The 17,029-nt window shown below is 39.6% G+C and overlaps 1 protein-coding gene across 4 annotated transcripts in view; it reads left to right on the plus strand.

Moving 5' to 3' along the window:
• The window catches only part of WSCD1 (WSC domain sialate O sulfotransferase 1), a 65,822-nt gene that overhangs the window by 15,237 nt on the left and 33,556 nt on the right, over nucleotides 1–17,029 (plus strand). For all 4 annotated transcript variants that reach the window (XM_087957294.1, XM_087957310.1, XM_087957307.1 and 1 more), the window contains one exon: nucleotides 7,950–8,645. In XM_087957294.1, the coding sequence (XP_087813420.1) occupies nucleotides 8,219–8,645 (427 nt within the window). In that variant the 5' untranslated portion in view covers nucleotides 7,950–8,218. The remainder of the gene's footprint in view (nucleotides 1–7,949; nucleotides 8,646–17,029) is intronic.

The following is a 17,029-nucleotide window of genomic DNA, read 5'->3' on the forward strand; positions in this document are numbered from 1 at the left end:
AACCATTGGTGTGCTTATGCACAGGCGTCTTAGGAAAGGGGTGAGGTCAATAGTAGACAGTCTAAGGTTAAAGTTTTTGGGGTTTGGGGAAGAAACCACAGAGTCAGGTAGAGTATTTCAGACATTGACCACTGTTGCTGAAGTCGTATTTTCTGCAGTCAAGTTTGATGCGGTTAACCTTGAGTTTGTATCTATTGTGTGCTCTTGTATTGTTATGATTGAAGCTAAAGTATTCATTTGCAGGTAGGACATTGCAATGTATGGTTTTATATACTATATTTAGATCATACCGGATGCGGCGTAGTTCTAGATTTTCTAGGTCTAGAGTTTCAAGTCTGGTGGCATAAGGTATTCTACAATGAGTAGAGGAGCGGAGAATTCTTCTTGTGAAATATTTCTGGACTTTTTCAATTGTGTTAATATCAGATACATGATATGGGTTCCAAACTGATGAGCTGTATTCAAATGTCTAGCAAATGTTTTGTATGCTCTAGTTAGTAGTGTGATATTACCAGAGAAGAAGCTACATAGGATTAGATTAACAACTCTTAATGCCTTTTTGGCTATGTAGTTACAGTGGGCTCTAGCACTTTGGTCATTTGAGATGAGTACTCCAAGATCCTTGACAAAGTTTGGATCATCAACAAGGTCTTGACTATTCAGCCTATATTTTATTTTTTGCTTTTTTTTGGCCAATATGTAGGATAGAGCATTTATTCGTTGAGATTTGAGGTTGCCATTTGATTGACCATTCTGATACATAGTCAAGGTCTTTTTGGAGAGTAGTAGTATTGTCTGTGGTGTTGAATAGCTTTACATCATGAATAGCTTTACATCATCAGTGAAGAGAATGCAGTTGCTCTTAATATGATCACAGAGGTCATTTATGTAGAGTATGAAGAGAGTTGGTCCTAAAACACTGCCTTGGGGGACACCACTATTGACAGGTACAGAATTTGATAGGACACTCCCAATTTTGACCATTTGTTGTCTGTTTGACAGGAATGCTTCTATTCAGTTATGCAGTTGTCCAGAGATACCATAAGATTTTAGTTTTAGGAGTAGTTTGTCGTGTACCACTGAATCAAAGGCTTTACAGACGTCTATGTAGATTGCGTCTATTGCTTTGCTCTGATCGAGTTGTGTAGTCCATATGTTTTTGCAGTGTAAGAGTTGCAGATTGCAGGATAGTTTTATTTTTTTTGAAACCAAATTGTTTATTAGAGAGTAGGTTGTTTGTCTCTAAGTGGAGGATAATGGATTGGTTAATAATTGATTCCATGACTTTACAGGTGACGCAGCGTAAGGAGATTGGTCTGTAATTTTCAACTAGGCTGGGGTCTCCCTTTTTGAAGATTTTTTGAAGATGGGCATGACCGTGGCTTGTGACCATAGTTTTGGCAAGGAGCTGGTCCTGAAAGATTTTTCAAAGATTATGCTTAGAGGTTTGGCTATGGCAGTGGATAGCTTTTTTAAGAAGTAGGCAAATATTCCATCCGGTCCAATAGATAGAGATGGTTTTAGATTGCGGAGTGCTTTTTCAACAATGTCTTCTGTAAAATCGATATGTATTAGATCATTGTAGTTGTCTGTGGTTCGACCAGGAAGTACTGGGCTTGATCCATTGCTGTTTACAAATACTCAGCCAAAGAATGTGTTAAAGAGGTTTGCTTTGTTGGTGTCATCATTGCAGTCTTTGCCATTAGGTCCTTTCAAGGGTGGGATGGACCTTGATTCGTTTAGTTTGTTGTTTACAAAATCGTAGAAAGCACGGGTGGAATTTGTGCATAGAAGATTTTCCTCTTGTTTAATGTGCTAATTAGTGCATTCAGTTTTTATCTGGTGGCATAGATTTTTGTATCAGCTTTTGAAGTTGGCAACGTGACCAGATTTGTTTTTTCGCCAAAGTAATCTCTTTTTGGATTGAAACGTCCTTATTGTTATGGGTAATCTGTTTTTCCTGGTTTTGGGAGTTGTTATTGGTACATATAGTTTGATAGCTCTTTTGATTACTAATAAGAATAAGTTGTAATGGTCTTCAACAGTATTGCATCCTGTGAATAGAAATTGCAAATCAAGGAAGAGAGATCGTTGATTGTAAGATCATAGTTGCCTTTTTTGAAGTTAGAATTGGGGATTTTTTTGGGATGATTTTTGTGTGGACGTATGTTGAGACAAAAGTCAATCATGTTGTGGTCAGTGTTGGAAAAGGGTTCTTGAATTTGTATTCCGTAAATTGAATTCAAACTATTGTAGAAGATGAGATCGAGGCAGTTGTTAAACCTTGTATTGTTGGTTTCTAGTTGTTCCAGTCCCAGATTTGTACAGCATTGTAGAAGGTTGCATGTATGGGTTCAGTTGTACATTCGTTTAGGGTCCAGTTAATATGAGGTAGATTGAAGTCACCAAGAAAGATAAAAGCGTGTGGGCAGGATGTTGCCCATCTTAGTAGTGAATTTAGCTTGTTTACTTGTTCGATGTCATAATCAGGGGCTCTGTAACATAGTAAGAACCGAAATGTGATATTTAAGGTCAGTTCACAGATAATGGTCTCAGGAAGAGCAAGCTCTTGGGTATCTTGGATGTTTTTTATATGTAAGGACTTTTTATAGAAGATAGCGACACCACCTCCTCTATGGATTTCACAATTGGATCAGTAAACATGATAGTCTCTTACTGAGGTAATGGAGTCAGGGAGAGATGCGTTGAGCCATGTTTCACAGGCAAATATGATGTCGAATTTAGTCGTATTTAGTAAGAGGAGAAATTCAGGTATTTTATTTACAAGGCTTCTTGCATTGAGTAGCTTGCATTTAAGGCCAGTTGTAATTTGAATTGAGATAGTTGGAGGCATGTGTGCCTAGTCTTGGGTGATGGTGGATTGGTTGAAGAAGGTTTTGATGCTTAGTTGTGGGTTGTGTGACTTTCTTTTGATACAGTCTGCACAGTAATCAATGTACAGGTCCTTCTCTCCATTGTCTAGATGATTTTTGAGTTCTGTGCATAGTATACGGGAACGGGCATGTTGCTGTAAGGTTCTTTATTGACCAAGTATGATTAGACACACAAGGAATTTGTCTCCGGTGCATAATCTCTCAGTGTACATCCAAGTAACAAGAGATCAATCATGATCATAATCATAAATACAATCCTCATAAATCATAAGATACAACACTCAATGATAGTCATAGGATACTAAATAAGTGATCAACATAAATTATACTAGGATACTAAATAAAAACAATATAAATCATGTGATACAAACAAAGTTATACTCATAAGAAGCTAAGGAAGTAGGTAATAGGAAACATGATAAGGATAATAGTAATACAGTCCAACTAGGTAGTTTGACATCCCAGGGCATAAGATAGTGTTGTGAAAATTAGTTGTTTAGCAGATCAATGGCATGGGGAAAAATTGTCCTTGTTTTCTAGGTGCAATACCCATTAGTATCACTTTGAGGGAAGAAGTTGAAAGAGTTTATGGCCAGGATGTGTGGAATCTGTAGATATTTTCACAGCCCTCTTTCTGACTAGTACAGGTCCTCAATGGAAAGCAGGTTGGTTGTAATTGTTTTGTTTTTTCCTGCAGTATTATCCGTTGAAGTCTGTCTCTGTCTTGTTTGGATGCTGTGCCAAACCAGACAGTTACAGAGGTGCAAATGACAGAGTCAAGCAGTCCTTTGTGGAACTGTATCACCAACAATGATAAAATAAATAATTTTATCAGCAATTTTGTAAACCTGTATCAGCAGCCATGATCAAATAAATAATTTTATCATGATCAAATAAATAATTTTATCACAATCAAATAAATAATTTTATCAGCAATGATAATAAAAGAATGATTGGATTAGATTACAGGTAGCCCTTGATTTATGACTAGTGGTTAGCGACCATTTGAAGTTATGATGAACCTCCCCTGAGATACTTACGACCTGGTTCTGAGGGCTGGGCCATGTGTGGTCATGAGACTGCATGTCAGCTTCTTGGCAACCAGCTCGCATTTATACAGAGAACAGATAATCAGATTGGGAGGGATCTTGTAGGTCATCTAGTCCAACTCCACACCCAAGCTGGAGACCCTACACTATTTCTGACAAATGGCAGTCCAATCTCTTCTTGAAAGTCTCAAGTGATGGTGCTCCCACAACTTCTGAGGGCAACTTCTGTTCCATTGGTTGATTGCTCTCACTGCCAGAAAGTTTCTCCTCATTTCCAGGTTAAATCTCTCCTTGTTCAGTTTCCATCCATTATTCCTTGTCTGGCCTTTGGGTGCTTTGGAAAATAGCTTGACCCCTTCCTCTCTGTGGCAGCCCCTCAAATATTGGAAGACTGCTATCTTGTCTCCCCTGGTCCTTCTCTTCACTAGACTAGCCATGCCCAGTTCCTGTAACCATTCATCGTATGTTTTAGTCTCCAGTCCCTTAATCATCCTGGTTACTCTTTTCTGTGCTTTTTCTAGAGTCTCAACATCTTTTTTATAGTGTGGTGAACAAAACTACATGTAGTGGCTAGGTGTGGTCTTCTTACAAAGGCTTTATAGAGTGGTATTAGTATTTCACTTTATGGTTGTTTTGCAATGACTTATGATTGCTCCTTACACTTACAACCATTGCAGCATCTCTGTGATCATGTGATCAAAATTTGGATGTTCGGGAACCAGCATGAGTTTATGACAGTTGAAGTATCCCAGGATCACAGGATCTCCATTTTTGACTTTCTCAGCTGGCTGCCAATAAGCACAGTCAATGGGGAAGCCAGATTCTCTTAACAACTGTCTGATTCACTTAACAACCATGATGATGCACTTAACAACTATGGTAGAAAGGTCATAACAATCAGAAATGACTCACTTCCAATCACCTCGCTTAACGACAGACGTTCCGATCCTAACTGTGGTTATAAATTGAGGATTACCTGTACCATGGACAGGTCTTACTATTTTAAACACAAGCCACTCAAACTTTTGATACTCTATTTGATTTTGGTTGCTTCTAGAAACAAAAGCACCTTTGGGACAATCATGACCTGGATGACTGAACAATCTCCACAGACATTGATTTTGGATAGTTTATTTGATCATTGGAGCTGACACAAACATTCAGAAACTATTCCTTGAAAATCAAGACCACAGGAAAAATCCCATAGAGGGGAAAATAATAGTTTTAAAAGTGCCTTTGGTAGGGATTATGGGCACTTATTTTGTTGATTTAGGAAGCTATGCAGAATTGGACTTAGTTTGTAATTGGCTGAGCGCCCATCCGAAAATCCCCATAGGTTAGTTTGGGAATTTGAAAAACAGCTTAGAGAAAGGCCATGGCAAACCTATATTATTTCCAAGAAAACTATATGGATTCAATTATCATTAACTAGGCTTGGCACACGGGCATATTTATTACTTTAGGAATGGATAAATCAGTCTAGTTCCAGTTTGTGTCAGTATTACATAAGGTCAAACATAAAACTCTTTTTCATAGAGTTTTCAAAGATAGTATGAACATCTGTATTTACTCTCTAAACGTAGATTTACTCTCTAAAATTTGCATTTCCCCTAAAGTTCTCTTTTATCAGTATTTGCCTAAAATATATGTGCTTGTGCACATTTTCTTCTTGAAAAAAGTGAAATGGAAAATGTGGAGGAATGTGAAATATGGATAACTATATTCTGATTTATGAATCCTGGGAATGCAAATTAGGTGCTTTAAAAGAAGAACACACAGTCAACAGCCCCATCTGAGACTTGGTTGCAGTTCAGAGCTCCTGAAACAACTGGCAGTGATGTAATTTTAATGTTCCAGAAGGGGATAATTGTTAAATACATGGGGAACAATCTTTTCAACTCTATTCAATTAATTTTGCTAAGTTTTAATTAGGCTTTAATTTAAATTAAGTTTTAACTTTTCCTTGGCTGGCCCACCCAATATCCAAGGATATTTTGATTGAAAATAGGGTTATGTAGCAAGTTTTAAAATAGGGTCTGAATTCATTTCTGCATGGTTCCATTTTAGACACTGAAATCAATATAGAGTAGGGTAGAGTAGAATAGAATAGAATAAGAAAATAAGAATTAGAATTAGAATTGAATATTCTTTATTGGTGAAGTGTGATTGGACACACAAGTAATTTGTCCTGGGTGCGTAAGTTCTCTGTACATACAAAAAACAAAGTAATATAATCATAAGATATCAATTGGAGAAGGTTGTAGGAAAGATGAAAAGGATAATAGCAATATTCAGTATTTAGTATTTATTTGATTTTTCAGTCGCTTACAAGATACAGGTATAAGAATAAATATAGTTTTGAATACATGAGTTAGATACTTATAAGAAGAATAAAAAACAATAGGACAGGGACAGTAGGCACGATTGGTGTGCTTATGCATGCCCCCTACAGGCCTCTTACGAAGTGGGTGAGGTCAATAGAACACAGTCTAAGGTTAAAGTTTTTGGGGTTTGGGGAAGAAACCACAGAGTCAGGTAGAGTATTCCAAACATTGACCACTCTGTTGCTGAAGTCGTATTTTCTGCAGTCAAGTTTGATGCGGTTAACCTTGAGTTTGTATCTATTGTGTGCTCTTGTATTGTTATGATTGAAGCTAAAGTATTCATTTGCAGGTAGGACATTGCAATGTATGATTTTATATACTATATTTAGATCAGACCGGATGCAGCGTAGTTCTAGATTTTCTAGGTCTAGAGTTTCAAGTCTGGTGGCATAAGGTATTCTACAATGAGTAGAGGAGTGGAAAACTCTTCTTGTGAAATATTGCTGGACTTTTTCAGTTTTGTTAATATCAGATACATGATATGGGTTCCAGACTGATGAACTGTATTCAAGTATAGATCTAGCAAATGTTTTGTATGCTCTAGTTAGTAGTGTGATATTACCAGAGAAGAAGCTACGTAGGATTAGATTAACAACTCTTAATGCCTTTTTGGCTATGTAGTTACAGTGGGCTCTAGCACTTTGGTCATTTGAGATGAGTACTCCAAGATCCTTGACAAAGTTTGGATCCTCAACAAGGTCTTGACTATTTAACTTGTATGTTATTTTCTTATTTTTTCTGCCAATATGCAAGACAGAGCATTTATTTGTTGAGATTTGAAGTTGCCATTTGATTGACCATTCTGATACATAGTCAAGGTCTTTTTGGAGGGTTGTAGTATTGTCTGTGGCGTTGAATAGCTTTACATAATCAGCGAAGAGAACACAGTTGCTCTTGATATGATCATGGGTAAATACATTTAAACATAAGGCAATACTGTAGTAATTAGGTATTCACTGGAATGATGGCACAAGGGGAAAAAAATTGTGTCTAGTTGTTTTTGTATGCAATGCCCTATAGTGGAGTCCCGAGGGGAGGAGTTGAAACAGTTTTTGTCCAGGATGTGAGGGGTCTGCAGATATTTTCTCAGCCCCTGTTTCTGAGTCAGGCAATGTACAGGTCCTCAGTGGAAGGCAGGTTAGTTGCAATTGTTTTTTCTGCAGTCCTAACTATCTGTTGGAGGCTGTGCCTGTCTTGTTTGGTTGCTGTGCTAAACCGGACAGCTATAGAAGTGCAACTCAATATTCAGACAGAGTCAATAATTCCTCTGTAGATCTGTATCAGCAGCTCCTTGGGCAGTCTGAGCTTTCTGAGTTCACAGCTGCTAAAAGAACATTTTTTTTTTATCCTCCCAAACTTTCTCAGGGTGAACTCAGGGGTGAAAATCAGAGAAAGCAGAAGGAACAATGAGCTACTACAACCAGCTGAAAGTCTCTGTTTTGTTTCTCTCTCCTACCCTATGTCTCATCCAGCATTTGTGAAGGATTATTCTTTTACAGACTCTGATAGAAACAGACTGTGGTAAATTACAGATTAGGTTTCAGCTAAAGAGGAATAGAACGGATTAGGAGGGATACAAATTGATAAACTGGAACTGAACAGATTGTGCTTTCTTATTGCAGATCTGAGGAACCGAGTCTTTGAAGTGTGACTGGCCACGATCGAGGAAAATGCTTGTGAATGGTTGACTGGATGTTCTTGATCCTCTAAAACCTCCTCCGTGCAGAGAACTATGGCGACAAGGCTGGCGGTGATTGCAGAAGGAAGCGTAGTTGAGACAGGAAAGGTTCTGAGATAATCGGACGAACTCATGGGAGGCCCTAGCCAGAAGCCAAGGCGTGGCTTCAAAGCTGTTCTAAAGGCTTGAGTGGCTCAGTTTCCCAGGAAGGGTATGGCCAAATCCTTTTTCAGACCACAAAAGTTTCTTCGGAGGACCCAGTTTCTGCTCTTTTTCCTCACGGCTGCTTATTTGATGGCAGGTAGCCTTCTCCTCCTACAGCGATCTCGCTTGGTTCTGCAGCAGGGCTCCCGAGCGTCCTCCAGGAATCAGGGCCTACCCATTGCTGAGACTTTGCTGTGGGATGCCAATGGAGAAAGCAGACCAGTTCAGATGCCTCGCTTGACTTCTAAGCTTCTTGTGAACATGCAGACAGTGTATGGATCCAACCTGGACCAGAAAGATGGACCGCGGTGGTTGATCTCCAGAAACTCTGAATTGAGACAGTTACGGAGGCGGTGGTTTCTCCGATTTGTAAATGACCAAGAACCTGTTCCGGCTTCTGGAGCAAAAACACCGAAGCACACCTCCAAAAGCAAAGGTAAATCTGGTTTTGAAGTTTGCACTAGATTTTGCAGATGTATTTTGGAAAGGAGACGTAGATACCTTGAAATATCTCCTGTGGGTATTATTTTTTCTTCTTCTTCTTCTTCTTCTTCTTCTTCTTCTTCTTCTTCTTCTTCTTCTTCTTCTTCCTATTATTATTATTATTATTATTATTATTATTATTATTATTATTATTATTATTATTATTATTATTATTATTATTATTATTATTATTATTATTATTACCGTATTTGCCGGCGTATAAGACGACTTTTTGCCCGAAAAACATGCCTCCAAGTGGGGTCGTCTTATATGCCGGTATATCCACTGCCGCTCGGATGCTTGTTGGACGCAGCGGCGCCTCTGGCTTCCCGGATCCCTGCGTCGCTCCGCTTCATCCCGCCGCCTCGCTCCGCCCGAGGCTGCAGCCTTCCTGCTCTTCCCATGGCCCTGGCACTCCGCCCTGCCGCTGCAGCCCCGGGATTTCTGGAGGCGTTTCCGGTGGTGGTGGGGTCGCCTATACGCCGGGTCGTCTATACGCCCGGCAAATACGGTATTATTATTATTATTATTATTATTATTATTATTATTATTATTATTATTACTATTACTATTACTATTACTATTACTATGATGATGATGATGCCCCACCTTTCTGCTTATCAAAGTGCACCAGGCAGTTTACAATAGCATGAAGTAGAAAATATTTTTTAAAAATGCCACCAAGATATCAACAAAGAGACAAATTTAAATGAATATTTAATAGCTGCTACGGTGATGGTGATGATGACAGGAAACCCAAAATGAGCAAAGCATTTCATTTGTGCTCACTTTTCCTTTGAGTGGCTCATAATTCACCATCTGTCATTCTACCTTCACAATACCTTTGTGAGATAAGGTAGGTTAAATGATGGTTAGCAACCGATCAACCTTATAAATAGGTAGACCAGGAAACTGATTCCACAAGATGACTAGAACTATATTTTGTTGTGATAGCCTGTAGTAACAGATTCTTGCAAATTTGCCCCTCTTCTCCCTTCCTATCCTATGTACCATACATAGGTCAGCACCTCTCAACTGTGCCAACTTGAAGATGTGGGGTCTTCAACTCCTAGGATTTCCTAGCCACCATGTTGTGAGTTGGAGACTGTACATTGTAGAGCTGCCCAGGGTGAGAAATTATGCCTAGACAATGCGGGAACCAGTCTCATTCTGACACACACACACACACACACACACACACACGGCTTAATGCATGTATCTTTTCCATCTGTGGTTGTCCTGGGAGCTTAGGGAAATAATGATAGTAAATAAAATACATTGTCAAAGCCTTACCTACTCTGCATTATATCTTTTCCTTTTCCAAGATGGGCAGCCATATGAATTGACGAATGTGAAAGTAAGTAAGTAAGTAAGTAAGTAAGTAAGTAAGTAAGTAAGTAAGAAAGAAAGAAAGAAAAGCCAATTCAAGGACATGCTTTTTATGAATTTAATGAATCAATACATGAATACCCATTCAGACAAATGCCTTTATGAAATGACTAATATATATTAATGAGGGAGTGAGGGAGTGAGTGAATGCCCATTCCTGGAAATACCTGTTGTGTGTCAATTGGCAATGAGAGATAATGCCCAAGGCCCAAACATGGCAAAGGGCTCAGCCAAAATATTGTTGAGTATGGGAAATCTAATCTAATCAAATCTAATGATCCAAAGAGAAGGCAAGGAGAAGAGTGCAATTGAAACCTTGCCTCTTTAGCATGTGCATTGTTGTTACATGCATGCAGAAGGCAGGTTCTTGATTCTGCTCTCACGCTCACATCTTACCTCTTTTGAGTACCTCCCTGCAATGGTTGCATATTTAAGCACCATCTTTAGCCACAATAGAGCCATGGTTTGCAATTGCTTTCCTCCAGAATGCTTTTTCTTTCTATTTCCCAAATTAGGCAATAGCTTAGTCATTTTCTGGTGGTCTCTCATCCCAGCATCAACCAATCCCAACTGTTAAGCACTAGGAAAATCAGGAGATCCAGACAGTTCAAATGGGTATAAATGAGAGCTGTGGTGGCACAGTAGTTAGAATGCAGTATTGCAGACTAATTTTGCCAACTGCCAGCAGTTCAGTTCTCAACAGCTCAAGGTTGAGTCTGTCTTCCACCCTTCCAAGGTCAGTAAAATGAGGACCCAGATTATTGGAGGCAATATGGTGATTCTGCTTAGAGAGGGTTATAAAGCATGGTGAGGTGGTATATAAGTCTAAAGCGCTATTGCTATAAAGCAGGGGTGGGATTCCACCAGTATAACAACCAGTTCAGTGATCACATGCTCCATGCATGTGCTCTGCATTTAAAAAAGCCCTAATTCTTACTTTCTACAGGAGTCCCTGTGAATAAAACAGTTGAGGCACAGCAAACCACTCTGCCACATGAATCAGCTGTGTACTAACAAAAGGGAATAAAGCACAGGAAAGAGCAAGGTCAGGTGGGTGGGCCCACATCAGTTTTCTGCCAGCTGATATTTGGAGTAAGGTGTTCAGATAACAGATAATCAGAGTTGGAAGGGACCTTGTAGGTCATCTAGTCCAGGGGTCTCCACCCTTGGCAACTTTAAGACTTGTGGACCAACTCCCCGCTTTGCTGGCTGAGGAATTCTGGGGGTTGAAGTCCACAAGTCTTAAAGTTTATTTATTTATTTATTTATTTGATTTGCCAATTGTTTACAAGATAATAAGTATAAATGTATACATAGTTGTGAATACATGAAATGGGTACATATAAGAAAATAAAAGAATAAGAGAAACAATAGGACAGGGACGGTAGGCACGTTGGTGCGCTTATGCACGCACCAAGGTTGGAGACCCCTGATCCAATCGAACCCCCTGCCCAAGCAGGAGACCCTATACCATTTCTGACAGATGGGAGTACAATCTCTTATTTATTTATTTTATTTATTTATTTGATTTGTCAATTGCTTACAAGATAATAGGTATAAGTATATACATAGTTATGAATACATGAAATAGGTACATATAAGAAAAATAAAAAAAACCAACAGGACAGGGACGGTAGGCACGTTGGTGCGCTTATGCACGCCCCCTACAGACCTCTTAGGAAAGGGGTGAGGTCAATCGTAGACAGCCTAAGGTTAAAGTTTTTGGGGTTTGGGGAAGAAAGTACAGAGTCAGGAAGAGTATTCCAGACATTGACCACTCTGTTGCTGAAGTTGTATTTCCTGCAATCAGGTTTGGTGCGGTTAACCTTGAGTTTGTATCTATTGTGTGCTCTTGTATTGTTATGGTTGAAGCTGAAGTATTCATTGACAGGTAGGACATTGCAATGTATGATTTTATATACCATACTTAGATCAGACCGAAGACGGAGTAATTCAAGGTTTTCTACGTCTAGAATTTCAAGTCTGGTGGCATAAGGTATTCTACAATGAGTAGAGGAGCGGAGAACTCTTCTTGTGAAATATTTCTGAACTTTCTCAACTGTGCTAATATCAGACACGTAATGTGGGTTCCAGACCGATGAGCTGTATTCAAGTATTGGTCTAGCAAATGTTTTGTATGCTCTAGTTAGTAGTGTGATATTACCAGAGAAAAAGCTACGTAGGACTAGGTTAACAACTCTTAATGCCTTTTTGGCTAGGTAGTTACAGTGGGCTCCAGCACTTAGATCATTAGAGATGAGTATTCCAAGGTCCTTTATAGAGCTTGGATCATCAACAAGATCTTGACTATTCAGCTTGTATTTTATTTTCTGATTTTTTTTGCCAATATGTAAGACAGAGCATTTATTTGTTGAGATTTGAAGTTGCCATTTGTTTGACCATTCTGATACATAGTCAAGATCTTTTTGAAGGGTAGCAGTATTGTCTGTGGTATTGAACAGCTTTACATCATCAGCGAAAAGAACACAGTTGCTCTTAATATGATCACAGAGGTCATTTATGTAGAGTATGAAGAGAGTTGGTCCTAGAACACTGGCTTGGGGGACACCACTATTGACAGGTACAGAATTTGATAGGATACTCCCAATTTTGACCATTTGTTGTCTGTTTGACAGGAATGCTTCTATCCAGTTATGCAGTTGTCCAGAGATACCATAAGATTTTAGTTTTAGGAGTAGTTTGTTGTGTACCACTGAATCAAAGGCTTTACAGAAGTCTATGTAGATTGCGTCTATTGCTTTGCCCTGATCGAGTTGTGTAGTCCATATGTTTTTGCAGTGTAAGAGTTGCAGATTACAGGATAGTTTTTTCCTGAAACCAAATTGTTTATTGGAGAGTAGGTTGTTTGTATCTAAGTGGAGGATAATGGATTGGTTAATAATTGATTCCATGACTTTACAGGTGATGCAGCATAAGGAGATTGGTGTGTAATTTTCAACTAGGCTGGGGTCTCCCTTTTTGAAGATTTTTTGAAGATGGGGATGACCATGGCTTGTGACCATAGGTTCGGCAAGGAGCTGGTCCTGAAAGATTTTTCAAAGAATTATGCTTAGAGGTTCGGCTATGGCAGTGGGTAGCTTTTTTAAGAAGTAGGCACATATTCCATCCGGTCCAATAGATAGAAATGGTTTTAGATTTCATAGTGCTTTTTCAACATTGTCTTCTGTAAAATTGATATGTATTAGATCATTGTAGTTGTCTGTGGTTCGACTAGGAAATACTGGTCATGATCCATTGCTGTTTACAAATACTGAGCCGAAGAATGTGTTAAAGATGTTGGCTTTAATGGTGTCGTCATTGCAGTCTTTACCATTAGGTCTTATCAGGGGTGGGATGGACCTTGAGTCTTTTAGTTTGTTGTTTACAAAATTGTAAAAAGCGCGGGTGGAATTGGTGCATAGAAGGTTTTCCTCTTGTTTAATGTGATAATTGGTGCATTCAGTCTTTATCTTCTTGAAAGCCTCCAGTGATGAAGCTCCCACAACTTCCGAAGGCAACTTCTCTTCCACTGGTTGATTGTTCTCACTGTCAGGAAGTGTCTCCTTATTTCCAGGTTGAATCTCTCCTTGTTCAGTTTCCATCCATAATTCCTTGTCTGGCTTTTGGGTGTCTTGGGAAATAGCTTGACCCCTTCCTCTCTGTGGCAGCCCCTAAAATATTGGAAGACTGCTATCATGTCTCCCCTGGTTCTTCTCTAGACTAGCCATGCCCAGTTCCTGTAGTTTAGTTTACTTTATTGTCATTGCACTTCACACAACGAAATCAAACACCATCTTCAGTGCACATCATGACCATGAAAATAAACACAAACACACATCCTTCACATTCTATACAATTGAATTGAAGACCCCTGATATTGCACTAATATTGCACTATCCAGTAGAATTCAAAAGAGTTACTGCCCTGGGTTAGAAGCTGTTTTTCAGCCTATTTGTCCTTGTTTTTATTATTCTGTACCATCTGCCAGATGGTAATAGTTCAATAAAAGGGTGCCCAGGATGAGATGGATCTTTGAGAATCTTTTGAACTTTCTTAAGGCAGTGGGAGGTATAAAGCTCTTCCAAAGAAGGGAGAGATCAACCAATGATCTTCTGGGCAATGACATTAACCCTCTGAAGTGCTTTCCTATCTGCCCCTGTGCAATTGGCAAACCATACAGAGGTGCACTAAGTTAAGATACTCTCTATGGAGCAGCGATAGAAGGTCACCAGCAGTTTTTCGTTCAGTTGTTGTTTTCTGAGAAGTCTCGGGTCGTATAATCTCTGCTGGGCCCTTTTGACCAGGGCTGCAATGTGGGCGCCCCAGGTCAGGTCCTCTTTTAGGGCCAGAAACTTAAAACTAGCCACTTGCTCCACTCCACTGTAACCACTCATCATATGTTTTAGTCTTCACCTGAACCTGTCTGAACCGGTAGAATCCCACCCCTGCTATAAAGATTTGTTGTAAATGTAAGCCATCTACAAGGATCAGCAGGAGATCAGAAGAGAAGGAATTCAAGGTGGGCTGAACTTAGATCTTTTGTGGGCACATTCATGACTTCCCTTAGAATCAGCCTGGTCATCTCTTACACCAACTCTGTTTAGCTTTTTTTATGGCCTCCTAGGTGAGCCAGAGGGTAAAGTAAACACAGGTGCGAGCATCTATGTGAGCACTGAAGGTAGCCAGGAGATGAGGCTCAAAATATCAGAGCAGGCCTTAATATAAAAGCCTTAAGAAGCCTTTTATAATATTACAGATGGTCCTTTACTTACAACCATTCATTTACTGACTATTCAATGTTACAACATCATTCAAAAAATGACTTGTAACCATTTTTATACTTATGACTGTTGTAGCACCCCCCATGGTCATTTGATCAAAATTTGGACTGGCAAGTATTATGGTTGCAGTGTCCTTGAGTCATGCAATAGTAATAGATTTATACTTATATACCACTTCACAGTGCTTTACAAGTGATTTATAGAGTCAGCATATTGCTCCCAATAATCTGGCTCCTTATTTTACCCACTTCGGAAGGATGGAAGGCTCAGCCGATTTTGCTGGAAGTCGGCAGAGTTAGCCTGCAATGCTGCATTTGTGTTTCTAACCAAACAACTGCAGTGATTCACTTAACAACTGTGGCAAGAAAGGTCTCAAAATGGGGCAAAACTCTCTTAACAAATGTCTTGCTTAGCAACAAATCTTTTGTGCTCAACTGTGGTCATAGATCAAAAAGTACCTGTCATCTTAATTAAAAACTGTTAGTTAAAGCAGGTGTCTGTGTTCCAAGTAATGCATCTTCCAAAAGCAGAACTCTGAGGTAGGTAGATTCCTCAAAGAACATGTTTATTGGATACAACATATCGGCACAGTTAGTGAAAACCAACTCCAAAAGTTCCTGCAGTTTTAGACTAATTCAAAGAACAAATAGTTCACACCCCAAATGTCACCGGTTACATTGTCCAATGTAAGTAGCTGGGAGGCAGCTTGGTCCCTCCTCTCTTCCTTCAACTGCCACCTCTTAGGATGACCTTGGTTCCCACAAGATAACTTTTTGTTTTGACTGTTAGCCAGTCTATCTACTTCCTCCTCCCTTCCCTGCTTCAGAGTTCGTGGCAACTATGAGGCAGCAAAAGATGGTTTCAGCCAGGTTCCCTTCAGAGTTGATAGCAGGAGGAAAAAAGGTTAAACCACAATATTCCATTTATCTCACAATGCAACAACAACCTGAGGAAGCCCATATGGCTTTGAATCTGCAGCTGCAGAGGATGAAAAAAAGCTCTCTAAACCTGCCTCAGAGAAACTCCCACCTTCCTAACAGCTTATTGTGGGTGTCTGTTCACAGCTTGTGAACTTCCTAATTGCATGTTTGGAAAGTGCCAATGTTCACCTCTTTAGAAGAAACATACAATTCACCTTGTCTCAACATTTTAATTTAAGAGTTCTAGCTTTTCCTCCTATTTCACTGATTTTTTTCTTCTTTCCTTACCCCTGTCCCAAAGGGAGAGTGATGTAGATTCTATTGGCTATTTTTAGCAAAAAGAAAAAAGGAGGGGGAAAAAAGCTGAAGATTGAATGATTTATTTTGGATCCATCTGTGAAAAGCTTTCGTTCAGAGACTGAACGGGAGGGGAAAAAATGGAGGGGAAAAAAGAAGAAGAAAGCAAAGCATCCATTTAAGTCTAAAAAGCTTGTGTATGGAAGTGATCATGGATGTGGTGTATATCAGAAAAGGTCAGGTTGGTAGCTGTAATTATTCAAAGCTGCCATCTTGAATTTCTTGATTCTGTTCCCTGTAAAGGAACACCAAATGGACTTAGGCAATCTGTTAACATGATGTTGCTTTACACCAGGGGTATCCAACCTTGGCCACTTTAAGACATTTGGATTCAACTCCCAGAATTCCCTAGCCAGCTATTCAGGTTGTTGAACTAAACAATCACCCAGATTTCATCTAATTGGCTAATTCTATGATGGCTTGAAGGTGGGAGTTTCTCTGAGGCAGGTTTAGATCCTCTGCAGCTGCAGATTCAAAGCCATCTGGGGGATGATTCCTCCCCTGTAAGCCACGCAACCTACGCTGCTCTCTTCTCCATTCCTCCCTATATGCCCTAGGATGAAGAGGGGGTAGGCCTGGGTCTTCCTCTGAACTCTCTCTCCCTTGTTCTATCTCTTCCCTGCTCTGCCCAGCTGGACTTTGCCCTTCCCCAGCCTCCTCCACAACCAACTGAGCCACACTCCCACTCCCTGTCAGCTGTTCGTCTTCCTCCTAGGATTCAAACTCTGACAGGGGTATAACAAGGGGATTTTTTCCCCCACTAGCGTAAAAGTTCCTCTTCTGTTTGCATAGGTCGTACATAATTAAAAATCGTTTCATGTCCTTTCACAAGAAGTGAAATAAATGGCTAGTCTTCATCGCTCCAGGTATGCCTTTTTTCCTATCTTCTT

Source organism: Notechis scutatus, chromosome 1 (genome assembly GCF_049901735.1).
Source record: "Notechis scutatus isolate UNSWTSFEM ecotype Mainland chromosome 1, rNotScu1.2, whole genome shotgun sequence".
Lineage (NCBI taxonomy): Eukaryota > Metazoa > Chordata > Lepidosauria > Squamata > Elapidae > Notechis > Notechis scutatus.